This window comes from Polyodon spathula, chromosome 48 (genome assembly GCF_017654505.1).
Source record: "Polyodon spathula isolate WHYD16114869_AA chromosome 48, ASM1765450v1, whole genome shotgun sequence".
NCBI lineage: Eukaryota > Metazoa > Chordata > Actinopteri > Acipenseriformes > Polyodontidae > Polyodon > Polyodon spathula.
Window position 1 is genome coordinate 1704082 of NC_054581.1, and position 13207 is coordinate 1717288.

The 13207-nt window shown below is 51.8% G+C and overlaps 1 protein-coding gene across 1 annotated transcript in view; it reads right to left on the minus strand.

The window, feature by feature from the left end:
* Positions 1-348: 348 nt before the first annotated feature.
* LOC121306482 (neuronal tyrosine-phosphorylated phosphoinositide-3-kinase adapter 1-like) overlaps positions 349-13207 on the minus strand; it is a 13101-nt gene continuing 242 nt past the window's right edge. The window contains exons 1-7 of the mRNA XM_041238203.1: positions 13200-13207; positions 8995-9261; positions 5422-5720; positions 3547-4908; positions 2664-2846; positions 1823-1923; positions 349-861 (exon numbers count right to left, since the gene is read on the minus strand). The exon at positions 13200-13207 is cut by the window's right edge and continues 242 nt beyond it. Coding sequence (XP_041094137.1) covers positions 349-861; positions 1823-1923; positions 2664-2846; positions 3547-4908; positions 5422-5720; positions 8995-9188 — 2652 coding nt within the window. The 5' untranslated portion in view covers positions 9189-9261; positions 13200-13207. The remainder of the gene's footprint in view (positions 862-1822; positions 1924-2663; positions 2847-3546; positions 4909-5421; positions 5721-8994; positions 9262-13199) is intronic.

Consider the following 13207-nt stretch of genomic DNA (forward strand, 5'->3'; position numbering starts at 1 on the left):
ACCCCATTGACACTGTTATGGCAGGTACCCCCAATGCCACATCCCATTAACACTGTTATGGCAAGCTGCGCAATACCACACCCGATTGATACTGTTATGGCAGGCTGCCCAATGCCACACCCTATTGGCAGTGCTATGTCAGGTAGCCACTAAACCACACCTTATTGACACTGCTATGGCAGGTAGCCCCAATGCCACACCCCACTGACACTGTTATGGCAGGTGCTTAATCCTGGTATACGCGACATCCCTTTTGCTCCTCCTCATTGACAGTGCTATGGCAGGAGGGAGGCGAAACCTGACACACAGCTGACCCTCCACTCCGGCCATCCCCTCGATTCCGGGGTGCTATCCCGACGGGCCCGAGCCCATGACCCCCCCCCCCCCCCCCCCCCACTCCAGAGAGTCTAGCCAATAGCCGTGTCGGACGAGACGCACACGGTCCCCAGAAGGAGGTCGACCCGTCCGTACCAGCACAGCCTGCTGCCGGCGGCAGGGCGGGGTCCCGCTCTTGCGTGTCTCAGGGGTCTTCCTCCAGCTGGGCAGGATGGGCATGCTGTCCTGCTTGCAGAGGCTGCGCTCTGGTCTCCGATGAGCCTTGATCTCCTTGCAGAGGCATCGCTTCCTCTCGATCACCTCCAGCAGCTTTCCATCACGCTGGGGCTGGGGCTGGGGCTGGAGCTGAGGAAGAGGCTGAAGCTGGGGCTGGAGCTGAGGAAGAGGCTGAAGCTGGGGCTGGAGCTGAGGAAGAGGCTGAAGCTGGGGCTGGAGCTGAGGAAGAGGCTGAAGCTGGGGCTGGAGCTGAGGAAGAGGCTGGAGCTGGGGCTGGGACTGGGGCTGGAGCTGGGGCTGGGGCTGGGGCTGGAGCTGGGGCTGGAGCTGGGGCTGGGGCTGGGGCTGGGGCTGGAGCTGAGGAAGAGGCTGAAGCTGGGGCTGGAGCTGAGGAAGAGGCTGGAGCTGGGGCTGGGGCTGGGGCTGGGGCTGGAGCTGAGGAAGAGGCTGGAGCTGGGGCTGGGGCGGGGCTCGGCGGCTGGGCTGGGCTGGAGCTGGAGCTCGACGAAGAGCCTGGAGCCTGGGACGACCTGGGGCTGGGACGCAACTCCCGGGACGACCCTCGTCCTCCCGACCCGACCACCCCCAGAGGCGACCTCGACCCCTCTCCCCTCTAGCTGGGAGACTCCTCTCCCCCTTCTCTTACTCTCCCCTAAAAGCATAGTCAGTCACCCCCTTTCTCCCCTCTTCCTCCTTGTAGGAAGGGGAGATGGGAAAGGGAAATATGTTGTTATTATTATTATTATTATTATTATTATTATTATTATTATTATTATTATTATTATTATTATTATTATTATTATTTTCAGAACATGGCTTATTATACATGTAATCTTGCAATCTCATTAAATAACACAAGAGGGCGCCCTCGTATCAGTACTAATATACCTCCTGTGTGTGGCTGTGCATGTGCCATTGTCCTTGTTTCAGTGAGTGTGTCTCACTGTCTGTCTGTATTAGAGGAGACTTTCCCATGGCTATACAACGCATTTACCATACTTTACCATGGTTTGATAATATGCTTTACCACACCTCTTTGTGCTTTACAATACTTCCCTATGCTTTACCACACCTCTCTATGCTTTACAATACTTCCCTATGCTTTACCACACCTCTTTGTGCTTTACAATGCTCCCCTATGCTTTACCACACCTCTCTATGCTTTACAATGCTTCCCTATGCTTTACCGTACCTCTTTGTGCTGTGTTGCACTGTGTTATGGTTTTGCTACAGGACACTCCTGTAAGGACCCCCCCCCCCCCTCCCCTACCTGTCCCAGGACCCCTCGAGGGAGGCTGCATTGTCTCTGCACGTTGGTGGAGGCGTGTCTCACTCCAGAGGTGGAAGCCGAGCGACCCAGACAAGCAAAATCTAAAAATAAAATAATAATAATAATAATAATAACAATAATATAATAATAATAATAATTCCCATCTTATAGACCCTTGTCCAGTCTTATAAAAGTGTACCCTGGTAAATTTGCAAAGTCATTGTTACACATGCTTTTCCCACTGGGAATGTTTTAACCCTTTTATGCATGGAGAGCTCATATAGCGACAAGTAAAAAAAAAAAAAAAAAAAAAAAAAAACTAGGTACAGGTTAGTTTACCATTGCTTGTTTTTGAATATTCTTTACCACACCTGTCTGTGCTTTACAATGCTTCCCTATGCTTTACCAGACCTCTGTGCTTTACAATGCTTCCCTGTGCTTTACCACACCTCTCTGTGCTTTACAATGCTTCCCTATGCTTTACCAGACCTCTCTGTGCTTTACAATGCTTCCCTATGCTTTACCAGACCTCTCTGTGCTTTACAATGCTTCCCTGTGCTTTACCAGACCTCTCTGTGCTTTACAATGCTTCCCTATGCTTTACCAGACCTCTCTGTGCTTTACAATGCTTCCCTATGCTTTACCAGACCTCTCTGTGCTTTACAATGCTTCCCTATGCTTTACCAGACCTCTCTGTGCTTTACAATGCTTCCCTGTGCTTTACCAGACCTCTCTGTGCTTTAAAATGCTTCCCTATGCTTTGCCAGACCTCTCAGTGCTTGATTACACTTAGTGTTTTCCTGTTGGAAACTCTTATCACAGCTGCCCTGGCCATGCTTACCTCCATTTCGATGGTATGCAGGAAATGTCTGACAGGGTTGGGGTAGTGTGGACCTGGGTACCCCCTTAACTGAGCCCACCTCCGCAGCCTGGCTCCGCACGGGGATCCCTGATTGGCCGAGCCCTTTCTCCTCCTTGGGGGCGTCGCCGCTGCCGTTCCATGCTCTAGCGTCCTCCGCTGGCTCTGGAGGGAACCGCAGGGAGGTGGGGACAGGAAGCACAAAACCGATCAGAGAGCCTCCCACAGCTACTGAGCACTCCGCATCACTGCGTGCAGAAACGCTGGAAGAGACTTCACAAACTCATTGGCAAACGTTTCCACTGGAAGGATCTCTGTGTGTGGAAGGGAAGAGGAGGAGCAGTCCCTGCCTAACGCGGCGCTAGGGCTAATGATCAGCCAGTGTAAGACACCCCGCCCTTCACACCGCTCTGCCTTTACCAGGGGAGACACCCCATGAAATGGGACAACGACTCATTATTGCCTTTAGGGAGTGTTTGTGTGCAGGTATTAAATAGATTAACACACACTTACTAACCACCGTGCTGATTTCAAAAATTGTCCTTCCTTCACCTTTACAATATACCGATCGCCAATGTTACGGACTTGGCACGTCAGTCAAAAAAACCCGCCAGCGCCCAGGATGAGAAGAGAATTGGCTTCCAATCGGCTTTTAACTGCAGAGTTTAAACACCATTGATTGGTCCTCGGTTGTAAAAGTGAGGGAAGGACCGCTTTTCTAGTTCTTTGCATTAATGGGAGGATGTATTTCATACCTGTCGGTTTTAAATCACTTCTTAAAAGGCATCAGCACGCCTCTAGTAGTAAAGGCATCCGCCAAATAAATTAATGCCAACCGCTGTTATTAAACCTGCCTGCCACTTACTGTCCGCGTCTTTGCGGCTTCTGCTGCAAGACGCCCTCCTTTGCAACGGCCTGTGCAGTCCTTCATCGACCGGGCTGGAAACCCCCTTAGGGTCACCTCCCACCCCCAACCCAGGAGCGACGGGGAGACTAGAGGGGGGCTGTTGACGGGCACCTCCGAGACTCCCTTTGGAGTGCGGCAGAGCGGCCAGGAAAGTGGAACTGCTTTTGGGCAAAGCTGGTCCAGGCGACCCCCTCAGGCTCTCATAGGCTGGGGGTCTCTGTAGCCCCCCGGAGGGGTAGGTCCATACCATGCAGTGGTCCGGCAGGGGGGTTGAGCTGCGGTTGGAAAAGAGGTGCCGGGACGAGGGGGTGCCAGAGCGAGGGGGGAAGGAGTCAGTTTTATCTGGCTTTGGGACCTTGTCTTTGCCCGCGGTGGGTTGCTGCTGGGAGACTGGCAGCATGGACTTGCTCAGTTTCATGCTGTGGGAGCTGGGAAGCTCCTTCTCAGGCTTCTGAGGGTTTTGGGGGTTGGGAGGATGGGGGAGGGGGGTGGAGTGGCTGCGTGCCCTGCCTGAGGGCAGCAGTAAGAGATCTTTAGCGCCCTCTCCTGTTCCTGGTCCTCCTCGTTGTGTGTGAGTGGGCTCCGCGCTGGCCGCAGCCTGACTGGCTGACGGCGAGTTGCTGTTCTGGAGGACTGTGGGTTTGGACTGGCCAGTCTGGACACTGACCGTCCCCAGCTTGAGCCCCTTCTGGGTCACGTTGACCCCGCTGGACGAAGCCGCAGGCTGGGGGAAGGCCAGCAGGGGGTGCCTCTGCTGCAGCAGATTGGGGAAAGGGGGCGGGATCTCGCAGTTCTTGGAGAGGGAAAAGGGGGTGGCCGCCCGAGCGCACGGAGGATTTGGGGAGATGGCCAGGTTCGGGGTCCCGTCCCGTTTCGGCTTGCCGTCCTTCGCGGGGTTTTGGGAGGGCGGCGGTGGGAGGACCAGGGAGGGATTGGCGGAATGTTTACAGTCTCTAGTTTTGGGGATCCCCGAGGTGTCCTCCGAAAGGGGGTACTTCATCTCCTCGTAGATGGCCTCGCTCTGGTCAGAGTCCGAATCGGTGGTCCCCGCGGGGTTTTGGGGCTCCCTGTAGACGTCCCCCACCATCTCTATGTAGACTGGTTCGTCTTGGCTGGGCTCGGCTGGGCTCGGGGTTTGGGGGTGCTGTGAGGGCTCTGTGGGGGTGTAGCGAGGGTGGGGGGTCCTGCCTCCCACGGGGTGGGTGTTGGGGTGCCCTGTGTCGTTGAAGGACACCGTGAGCTGGGTGTTGGGGCTCCTCTTGGGCTTCGCTGGGGGTGCCTTCCTCCCCTGCTGCTCCCCGGAATCAGACTTCTTCAGAGCTGCAGGGGAAATGAAGAAAGAACAATAGAAACATATAATATATTATCATTATTATTAATTTAGCTTTTATCCAAAGTAACTTACAGAGACTAGGGGTGAACTCATCAACAACTGCGGCTGCAGAGTCACTTCCAATAGGACCTCGTTTGTTTTGCATCTCTTCCGAAGGACGGAGCACAAGGAGGTTCAGTGACTCGCTCAGGGTCCCTCGCACAGCGAGTCTGGTTGAGCCCGCATTTGAACACCCTGGTAACAAAGCCCTTTTCTTAACAACTGGACCCCCGAGCCTCAAATATCGAGATCAGAGTGGCTCAGGAACTCAACGCTGTCTTATACAAAAGCAGTGGACACCCAGTAACCTAGAATCCACTGCACCTGGACCTAGAACCCACAAAGCAGGACCCTAGAACCTTTAACTGGAGACGACAGCCGCTAATAACCATCTGAACCCTGACAGGGTTGATCTAGAACTCTGAAGAGATGCCGCAGCACCCGACCTGCTGGACCCTCACCGGGCTTCTTCTCCCCGCCCCCCTCCTCGCGGCACCACGGGTCGCTGGCCGTGCTGAGCCGGGTGCTGGGGTGGCGCTTGGGCTTGGCCGGGGGTCTCCTGCCGCTCGGCGGGGCGCTCTCCGCCCCGCTGCCCACCGAGTGGCAGGACAGCGAGCGCGGGGCCAGGCTGCCGGCGCAGGGCAGGGACGCGTGCTCCTGGGACGCCGGCATCGTCAGGAAGCCCATCCGGAAGTGTCTCCGGAATGAGGCCAGGTCCCGAATCTTCCCCACCGTCGCCGAGGAAACCTCCTTACCGGAGCTGCAGGGAGAGGAGAAAGGGATGAGAGAGAGAGAGAGAGAGAGGAGAGACGCTGTACCGTGCCACAGCGGTGAGATTGAGACTGACCCACTTCCTCCGCTGTGAGAGGTACAGGAAGCTCCACCTCCTGCAGGCTGGCAGACAGAACAGAGGTCTCCAGAGCTAAGAGGAGAACCTGCAGGTCTTTCTGGGGGGAGAGGAGAGGGGGGGGGGGCCCAGAGACACGCAGAGCCCGACTCACAAATACAATTCTCTTTATTTCACGCCTGTCCTGTAGCGTTCAACTTGAACTGGAACGTGAGAGAGAGAGAGGGGAGAGAGAGACAAACTTGCTGGCGTTGAGAGACAGAGGAGAGAGGGGCTAAAGTCTGGAGCAGACAGCGTGATCGCACACGCTGTGCTGGTGCGAGGTGTCTGGAACTTTTAGAATAGGACATCTACACTCTAGGGGAGTCAATGTAAAAAAAAATCCTAAACAAACACAGCTGTGCTTGTGTCTCTAGTGTCAGTGCCTGTGTGCGCAACTGTGTTTGTGTGTTTGTGTCTGCCTGCGTGTGTGTGTGTGTCTTAAGACTGGGTGCGTTAAAGTAACTCAGAGCAAGCAGAACAAGCCATTAAGATGGTTAATAGACCCAGCTGCTCCGAGCGGCTCCCTTAACGCACAATGTGCGTGAGAGGGTGCGTGCGTGAGTCCTTTATTTGCGTTTCTGCATGGGTAAGCATTTCTCTCTCTTCCTCTCTCTCGTCTGTCTCCCTTTCCCCTGAAGAACAATAGAGAGCCACCCTACAACTATGAGGAGAAACTGACATGTACTCCAAACCCAGATTAGCACAGCTGCCTCCAGAGCGGCACTTAGAGCAGATCCTGTTTAAGATTCAGACCCTAACAATCTAATTAATATAATTAGGCAGAATATCGGGTTGTCGCTACGGGAGACGTGTTTCTAATGTAATGCAGTAATAGCGTTTACAACACACACACACACACACACACACACACACACATTTCAATGTATTTATATAAAAACCAGCCCCAGAATAAAAAAATGGTCTCTCTCTCTCTCTCTCTCTCTCTCTCTCTCTCTCTCTCTCTCTCTCTCTCTCTCTCTCTCTCTGCTGTCGTAGTATTAATTAGTATTCACAGAACAAACATCCATTCATTCACTTAAATATGTATTTATTTGAAGCGGCTGGTTGGTTTTGTTTTTGTCCCCGCTCTCTTTAATCTCTCCCTCTGCACCGTTTGCTCGCACAGAAGCGGCGAAGGGCCTTGGTAAGCGTCCCAGACGTCTCCATGGTTACCGGGGGCTGTGAATGTGTGTGTTTATTAAAACAGTTTTACTGTGTGATTTACAATATGAGGCAACCAAATTATTATTATTATTATTATTATTATTATTATATTATTATTATTATTATTATTATTATTATTATTATTATTATTCTGCACCCATACATTAGAACTAACTATTTTATATTCTGTATTATTATAATGGTAGCACAAGTATAGGGCAGCTGCAATAGGATACCATTGGTAGAATGGGACCACAGTATGCTAACTATACCCTCAATGATCTTCACACAGTGGACATTAAGATGAAACGGTATGAGGCTACCATTGGTCACTTTGCATCTTGGCACAGAATCACTGTCTTTCTGCCTGACTATATTTGTAACCTTCTTTTTAGAGGGGTCTCTCTTCCTCCCTCCTCCCCTCCTCCCTCCTCAGTCAGACAACATCTCAAGGACGAATTACCTTTTATTTCCACTGGGGAAAAAACAAACAAACACGATCCTGGTTCCCTGTGTTAGCTGTCTGAGAGAGAGAGAGAGAGAGAGAGAGAGAGAGAGAGAGAGAGAGAGAGAGAGAGAGAGAGAGAGAGAAAAGGGAAGGCACTGCCCTATATAAGTGTCCCATATTAAAACTATAGCCTGTTGTCAATGGCAATTCAGACAGACAGACAGACAGAGCACTGCAATGACAATGCAATTCCAGTTCTGTATTAAACTACAGGACACAGCTAGCACAAGCATAGGGCAGCTACAACAGAATGAGGCTGGCAGAATGGGACCAGAATGGGCTATACCCTTCTCAAACGATCCGTATGGACATGCAGAGAGAGTAGGCAGGGCTGGCAGAGAGACAAGCCACATGACTTGCATACAACGAGGCAAGCAGTCCTGTACCCGGCATTTAGGAATCTCCAGACAAGCTCAATGCAGATCAAAGCAGATTCAGAGACAAAAGAGAACAACTCTGTATAGATTTAACCACAGAACTACAAACCACTGCAAACAAGGCGCAGGGAAAAGTAACCAAAAAAAACCCAACTCAAGGGACATTTAAAAGTGCCTGGTCTTGGATGAAATCCTGGGGCCAGAGAGTGGGTTGTTGAATATTTTGGATTATCTGAGTGTGTATCAGTGGCTGTGGACGATTCTTACTACTAATATGCTCAGACACAAACGGGACATTTTGAGCAGTCAAATATAGGCCATCTCCCTTTTACCTTGCATACAAATACAATACACAGGACTATAAAAGACACTGGGAGAGCCAGCCCTCTCAACACAGCACAGCAAGGCTTCAAACTAACCCTGCACCCAGTCTTGGGGTTTAGAACTCCCCTCAATGAAGTCTGTTATTATTAATATTGAAAAGATCAGGAGCCAAGAGTTTCAGCAGGGTTAGAAACACACACTAGCCCTGCTGCTGCTGCACCCAGTCCTGGGGTTCAGAGCTCCCCTCAATGAAGTCTGGGAGGGAGGGAGGTGGAGGAGAGAGGAGAGGAGGGTGGGAAGTGGAGGAGAGGGGAGAGGAGAGGAGTGAGTGGAGGGAGGTGGAGGAGAGGGGAGAGGAGGGAGGAGAGGAGGGGAGAGAGGTGGAGGAGAGGAGGGAGAGAGGGTGGGAGGTGGAGGAGAGGGGAGAGGAGGGGGGAGGGAGGGAGGGGAGAGGAGAGGGGTAGAGGAGAGGGAGGGAGGGGAGGGAGGGAGGTGGAAGGGAGGGGAGAGGAGAGGAGGGAGGGATGGGAGGGAGGTGGAGGGGAGAGGGTGAAGCAGAGGAGGGGAGAGGGGGAAGAGGAGGGAGAGGCAAAGGAGGGAGACGGGTAGGGAGAGGGCAGAGAGCGGGAGGAGAGGAGAGGAGAGGGGAAGGAAGGCGAAGGGGAGTACAGAATCCGTAACACAGTGTATCACATAGCGTTGCTAGCAAGCATGGGCTGGCCCTCGAGTGGCCCCCGAGTGACCCCTGAGGGGCCCCTGAGGCCCCCCTCACCTCTTCTTGTGCTCGGTGCTGTCCGGGTCGCGGTTCCTCCAGTCCAGTCTTGTCTTGTGGTAGAGCAGGCTCATCTCCCCACGCCTCTTCCTCTCCACCCCGCTGCTCAGCCCCCCGTGCGCGCGCCCGCCCCTCTCTTCGATGTCCTGCAGGAATCGCTCGACAGCCACATCCTGGGCGGGGCCAGCACTCATCTTCCAGGGCCCAGCCAATCAGGAGAGGGCGGCGGGCCTGGGAAAAGGGGGCACTAGTGCCCTCTTCAGGCTCCTGCAAGCAAGACACAGAGTTTCAGTTTTTCAGATGCAGAGCACATCCAGTCACTATATATACAAATAGGTCTCAAAAGGACGGAAAACTAGTTTCTGGTTTGTAACCCTTAAGAGGGGGGCCAGGGATACACCCCACCCCCCTACACACACACTTACACAGATACACAAATACAGACGGAGACACACACACACACACACACACACACACTTCTTACAGCTTCCAAGTACTAAATACTATAAATGTAGGTGTTTGATTTGCTTTTTTTTATATTACAATGTTTAGTACAAGAGATGTGACTGGATTGTGTGTGTACCTGTGTGTGTTTCAGTGTGTGTGTGTGTGTTTGTGTGTGTGTGTGTGTGAGTGTGTGTGTCTGTGTGTGCGCATATGTTTCAGTGTGTGTGTGCGCGTGTAGCAGCTATCAGTATTCAACAGCCCCTCCCCTCTGGTGCGCCATTAGCCTACATGAATTATAACAGTGACGGGGGCTGTGAGGAGGGGCAGGGAAAGTGAAGGTGAGAATCAGGGAATCTCCGAGGAGCCTGTCTGACACCGAGCCCAGCTCCCGGGACAAACAAGCAGTGCTAACCATGGGGGTAGAATTATCACTGACACCCCCCACCCCCCCAACCCCTCCCCCATTTCAAAGAGCCCTAACCCGTCCTTAAAACAAACGAGGTCCTATTGGAAGGGACTCTGCAGCAGCAGCAGTTGTTGATGATGCAGAGTTCACCCCCCTGGTCCCTTTGGATAAAAGCGTCTCTGCTAAATGACTCAATATTGGTAAGTTCCCTTTCTTGCTGTCACATCAATGGAACGAGGAAGGCTGTAGTAGGTTAAGTTCGAACCCAGATGCACCAAAATCTCCCATTTTACCTGGGTCTCACCTGTGTGCTGAGATCACACGCACAGAGAAACATGCAAACTCAGCGTCTTCTGCACACGGCTGCTGTCTGAGTTACACTGCCAGACTGCGCAGTGAGCTCTCCCAGCCCCAGGACATTACACTGAGGAAACGTGTGTGTCTCTCCCTCCCTCCCTCTCCCTGCCTCTCCCTCTCCCTCTCCCTGTCTGTCTGCCAGCGACCGGGAAAGAGCCTGCAGTCCCACTGTCTGTCTGTCTGTCTGCATTGCCGTTGCAGTCTCACTGTCTGTCTGTCTGTCTGTCTGTCTGCATTGCCGTTGCAGTCTCACTGTCTGTCTGTCTGTCTGTCTGTCTGCATTGCTGTTGCAGTGTCACTGTCTGTCTGTCTGTCTGTCTGCATTGCTGTTGCAGTGTCACTGTCTGTCTGTCTGTCTGTCTGCATTGCTGTTGCAATGTCACTGTCTGTCTGTCTGTCTGTCTGCATTGCTGTTGCAGTGTCACTGTCTGTCTGTCTGTCTGCATTGCTGTTGCAGTGTCACTGTCTGCCTGCCTGCATTGCTGGTGAAGGTCATTTAGGAAGGGTACAGTGTTACTACACTGTGGTCTTATTCTATTAATGGCAGCCTCATCCCATTGCAGCTGCCCTATACATGTGCTACCATCGCCCCTTAGACAGTACAGAACCATTGCATTGCCATTGAAGATCATTGAGGGTACAGTTAGCATACAGTGGTCCCATTCTACCAGCCTCGCCCCACTGCAGCTGTCCTCAGTGTAATACAGACTCGCCACTGCACTGTGCTCCAGCATCTATCCTCTTACTGTATAAATGTGCTACCATTGCCTCTCAGTGTAATACAGACTCGCCACTGCACTGTGGCTCCAGCATCTATCCTCTTACTGTATAAATCTGTACACCTTAATGGTCTATCCATGCCGTGCACCAGTTCCTATATAGACCAGGATTAGGGCTTGGCGTCTGTGTGTGTGTGTGCGTGCGTGCGTGTGTGTGTTTGTGTGGTGTGTGTGCACGTGTGTGTGTGTGTGCGTGTTCATGGGCGAGGCTGAGCTGTGCAGAATGCTTCTCAGATTGACTGTTGAGTTGTTGGTTTCTGTGAGAATTTCCAATGCAAGGGGAGCGAAAAGCAATAATAAATATTTTATAGCAGCATTTTGCCCAGAGACCAAGATTGAACTGTAGAAATTTTGAACACAAATGAAATGTTTATGTAGATTCCAAATATAAGAGCCTTTGGCCAGGATAAGCGGTCTAGTGAACATCAAGTTAACTAACAACAGAAACGCATACGCAGAACTGACTCGCGTTTTTATTGCTCATAAAAAAAGAGAGAGAGAGAGAGAGAGAGAGAGAGATAAAGAGAGAGAGAGAGAGAAGGAGAGTGTTTTCTAGGTCAAATCTCATTCATGTTCTAGAAATCTTTAAAACTCAGCTCAGCCTCTCACATCTAATGTCTCAACTTTCTGAGATCTGAGCAGAGCACAACGGACCAGTGCAGGGCAGGCTTGAGGCACAGAGATTGAACTGCTCCCTCCCTCCCTCACCCCCCTAAGAGAAAGGGGCTCCCTCCAACCCTTTCTTTCTTTCTTTCTTTCTTTCTTTCTTTCTTTCTTTCTTTCTTTCTTTCTTTCTTTCTTTTTTGATAGTATCCAATAGTAAAAAAAATCATTTTAAAAAGCCCTGCTTAATGCACTAGCAGAGTTCAATTATAATAATTAGTGTGCTGTGATTGTAATAATTATAGAAGTGGGTGATTACATCACATTGCCTTAGAGCAACCTATTGTATTTTTTGTTGTGAAATGTAGAATTGTGTTCCCGGGCTAAGAGGAGCTTCTGCCAAAGCTGGGGGCTTAAATGTTTTAAAAACACTGATTAATGGAGCATGAAATAGTACGTGCCACGCTACCCAGCCATAGAAACAGACACAGAACTGCTCTACCTTCAAAAGCCACTGCTTCCCTCCCTCCCAGTCCCTCCTCAGCTCCACTAGAGCCACACTGCTTCCCTCCCTCCCAGTCCCTCCTCAGCTCCACTAGAGCCACACTGCTTCCCTCCCTCCCAGTCCCTCCTCAGCTCCACTAGAGCCACACTGCTTCCCTCCCTCCCAGTCCCTCCTCAGCTCCACTAGAGCCACACTGCCTCCCTCCCTCCCAGTCCCTCCTCAGCTCCACTAGAGCCACACTGCCTCCCTCCCTCCCAGTCCCTCCTCAGCTCCACTAGAGCCACACTGCTTCCCTCCCTCCCAGTCCCTCCTCAGCTCCCCTAGAGCCACACTACTTCCCTCCCTCCCAGTCCCTCCTCAGCTCCACTAGAGCCACTCTGCTTCCCCCCCTCCTAGTCCCTCCTCAGGTTCACTAGAGCCACACTGCTTCCCTCCCTCCCAGTCCCTCCTCAGCTCTAACCACTAGAGCCACACTGCTTTCCAAGCATTGTAAAGCACAGAGAGATCTGGTAAAGCATAGGGAAGCATTGTAAAGCACAGAGAGGTCTGGTAAAGCATAGGGAAGCATTGTAAAGCACAGAGAGGTCTGGTAAAGCATAGGGAAGCATTGTAAAGCACAGAGAGGTCTGGTAAAGCATAGGGAAGCATTGTAAAGCACAGAGAGGTCTGGTAAAGCATAGGGAAGCATTGTAAAGCACAGAGAGGTCTGGTGAAGCATAGGGAAGCATTGTAAAGCACAGAGAGGTGTGGTGAAGCATATTAAAAACATGGCAAGCCAGAGTAAGCTATAGATCAGTTTTGCTGATGATGCGAGTTGGGCTCTGCTTTGAGTTTCGCTGTGCCTCAGTAACAGAAGCTTTGTTTGTGAAGGGCTGTGATTGATGAAAGGCTGTCAGTATTGCAGACGTGGCTCCCAGACTCCATCGTGGGTTTGTTGTGCTGAACTGAGAGTGACACACTGACTGTGACCAAGAGAGAGGAGGCGGGGTGTTTACATAGCAACATGGAATCTGTCTGTCTGTCTGCCTGCCTGCCTGTGTGTGTGTCTGTCTGCAGCTTGCATGCAGCTGGGGCTTCAGCTCTGTGTCTGGGTGGGAAGCATACTGACCTGAGCTG